Consider the following 1,886-nt stretch of genomic DNA (forward strand, 5'->3'; position numbering starts at 1 on the left):
TGTTTCTAAATAATTCATCCAAAGTCTGATTAAAGCTGAAACTAACACAAAGTCGTCTGTAGTCTAAAGAAGTCACTTTGCGCTGCTGAATATTTGACTGTTTGTTCATTCAGACACTTTGGTGCTGTGAGGAGAAGCTCTGCTCTGATTGGCTGTCTGTCACTGCGCTACTGACAGACAATCAGCTGTTCGATCTGCCATATTGAAACGGCGTGAAGCACCCAGGACTCGGCTGTCAAACTCTCAGCTGTATTCTGGAGTCAAAGTCGTTCACTTCTTCACGATTGTTCAACACTTCTGCTGTCGCAGTGTTTTGGCGTGAGATTTTCCTCGGTGCCCTGAGAGCGTGAGACACACGGCAGATGAGAGTTGGAAAACCGGGTGAGGAGAGGATTAACAGAATTTGAAAAAACTGAAAAAACCGACATAGGCAATATTACGTCTTAGAGGTTCTGAATGTCAGTTTCGATTACTTTTCGATTAATTGCCGAGCCCTTCAGCTGTCACATGAATGTGGCGTGAAAAGAAAAGACTGACGTGCTTTGAATTCTGACTTAAGCGCAGTACTTGAGTAAATGCTCACATCTGGTGTGCAGGAATCAACGATCAGTGACACAGTTTGATCGATGTTAAGTGAAAACATTGATCCAAAACATCACCTTTAGAATACGCCTTTATTTTGAAACTCTGTCACCTTCAAACAACGGGAGGTAGATGATGGCAACAGCCAGGAGAAAGACGGCGAGGATTTTCTCGGGAATAAATCAGCAGTGTGGAAATATTTGGGATTTCAGAGAAACTACAGGTCAGCAGACGGAGCTCATGTCACATGTTAAGAACGCCGCTGCGAGGCGAACGGCGACGTACCTGCCCTGACGAGCCCTCCGCAAACCTTCAACGTTCAGCTGAAAAAAACATACACGCAGGCTGAAATTCAACTGTGCATGTATATCACGAGACACAGTGACTTTATATTTATTACTACTGATCTTTCATACTGGTATATTTTTTGTGCTTGTTTTCTTTTGATGCAAAATTAGTGAATGCGTAGTAGGAAGTGGTAATGCCATCAAATGGGAACTTAGTAATGTTGAAAATGGAAATGAAAGGACCAAAAAATATGAAAAGTATGTGAATAGGCTGTGAACATCTATGTGCTGTATGCTGCATGTGTTATCTTTATGTTGAATAAATACAAAGTTAAAAATAAAAGTAAAATATGAATATACAAAATGATAATGAAACATATTTTACAAATATGTTCTTAAACATCCCAACAGTACAAAATAAACAGCTTCATTGAGCTTCACCCGAAACTGGCTACAATATTTCAATGCTATCAGTAATGTCAATGTCATTAAAGAATGAAACACTTTCAAATTGTAAAAAGCACTTTTACTTTTCACAAATCTGAACTTTGGTGCAATTCTGAATGCATGGCAGAATATATTTATACTGCAGCATTGGTGCTTTTTATAAAAGCAAAGGACACTTGTTTTAAGGTTTTTTTTTATTTTATTTTTATTTTTAATTATGCGATGCAGGCACGAAACAGGAGAAAGACATTACAGAGACAATACTATGGAGACAACTGACAGTGTGTGTGTGTGTGTGTGTGTGTGTGTGTGTGTGTGTGTGTGTGTCCTCACCCTCCAGTCCCACACACTGACTGTCATGTCATGCTGGTATCCCACGGAGACGATGTAGGAGCTGTTGGTGGAGAACGCCACGCAGGAAACTCCGTACTTGTGAGACTGAACCTCGGCCACCTGACCGCCGCCCACCTCCCACACCCGCACACAGGGCATGTGACCGCTCTGGAACACACAGGTGCCAAAAATTGAATTTTAAATATTTTTAATATTTATAATATATAATATTTTTAA

At 40.3% G+C, this 1,886-nt stretch overlaps 1 protein-coding gene across 1 annotated transcript; it reads right to left on the reverse strand.

Annotated features, from left to right (window-relative positions):
* Nucleotides 1-709: 709 nt before the first annotated feature.
* LOC121939586 (mitogen-activated protein kinase-binding protein 1-like) lies at nucleotides 710-1,813 on the reverse strand. The gene is made up of 2 exons (XM_042482590.1): nucleotides 1,650-1,813; nucleotides 710-905 (listed from the first exon to the last, which is right to left on the reverse strand). The coding sequence occupies exons 1-2, from the start codon at nucleotides 1,806-1,808 to the stop codon at nucleotides 807-809; spliced, it is 258 nt and encodes an 85-aa protein (XP_042338524.1). The 5' UTR covers nucleotides 1,809-1,813; the 3' UTR covers nucleotides 710-806.
* Nucleotides 1,814-1,886: the final 73 nt, after the last annotated feature.

Source organism: Plectropomus leopardus, unplaced genomic scaffold (genome assembly GCF_008729295.1).
Source record: "Plectropomus leopardus isolate mb unplaced genomic scaffold, YSFRI_Pleo_2.0 unplaced_scaffold5154, whole genome shotgun sequence".
NCBI classification, from domain to species: Eukaryota; Metazoa; Chordata; class Actinopteri; order Perciformes; family Serranidae; genus Plectropomus; species Plectropomus leopardus.

What these genes read in the sequence shown, in the direction of transcription:
- LOC121939586 (XM_042482590.1), bottom strand. Translation starts at nt 1,808, where the DNA reads ATGCCCTGTGTGCGGGTGTGGGAGGTGGGCGGCGGTCAGGTGGCCGAG. An exon ending in TCAGTGTGTGGGACTGGAGG is followed by an intron (nt 906 to 1,649) that starts GTGAGGACACAC and finishes TGTTTTTTTCAG; the next exon opens with CTGAACGTTGAAGGTTTGCG.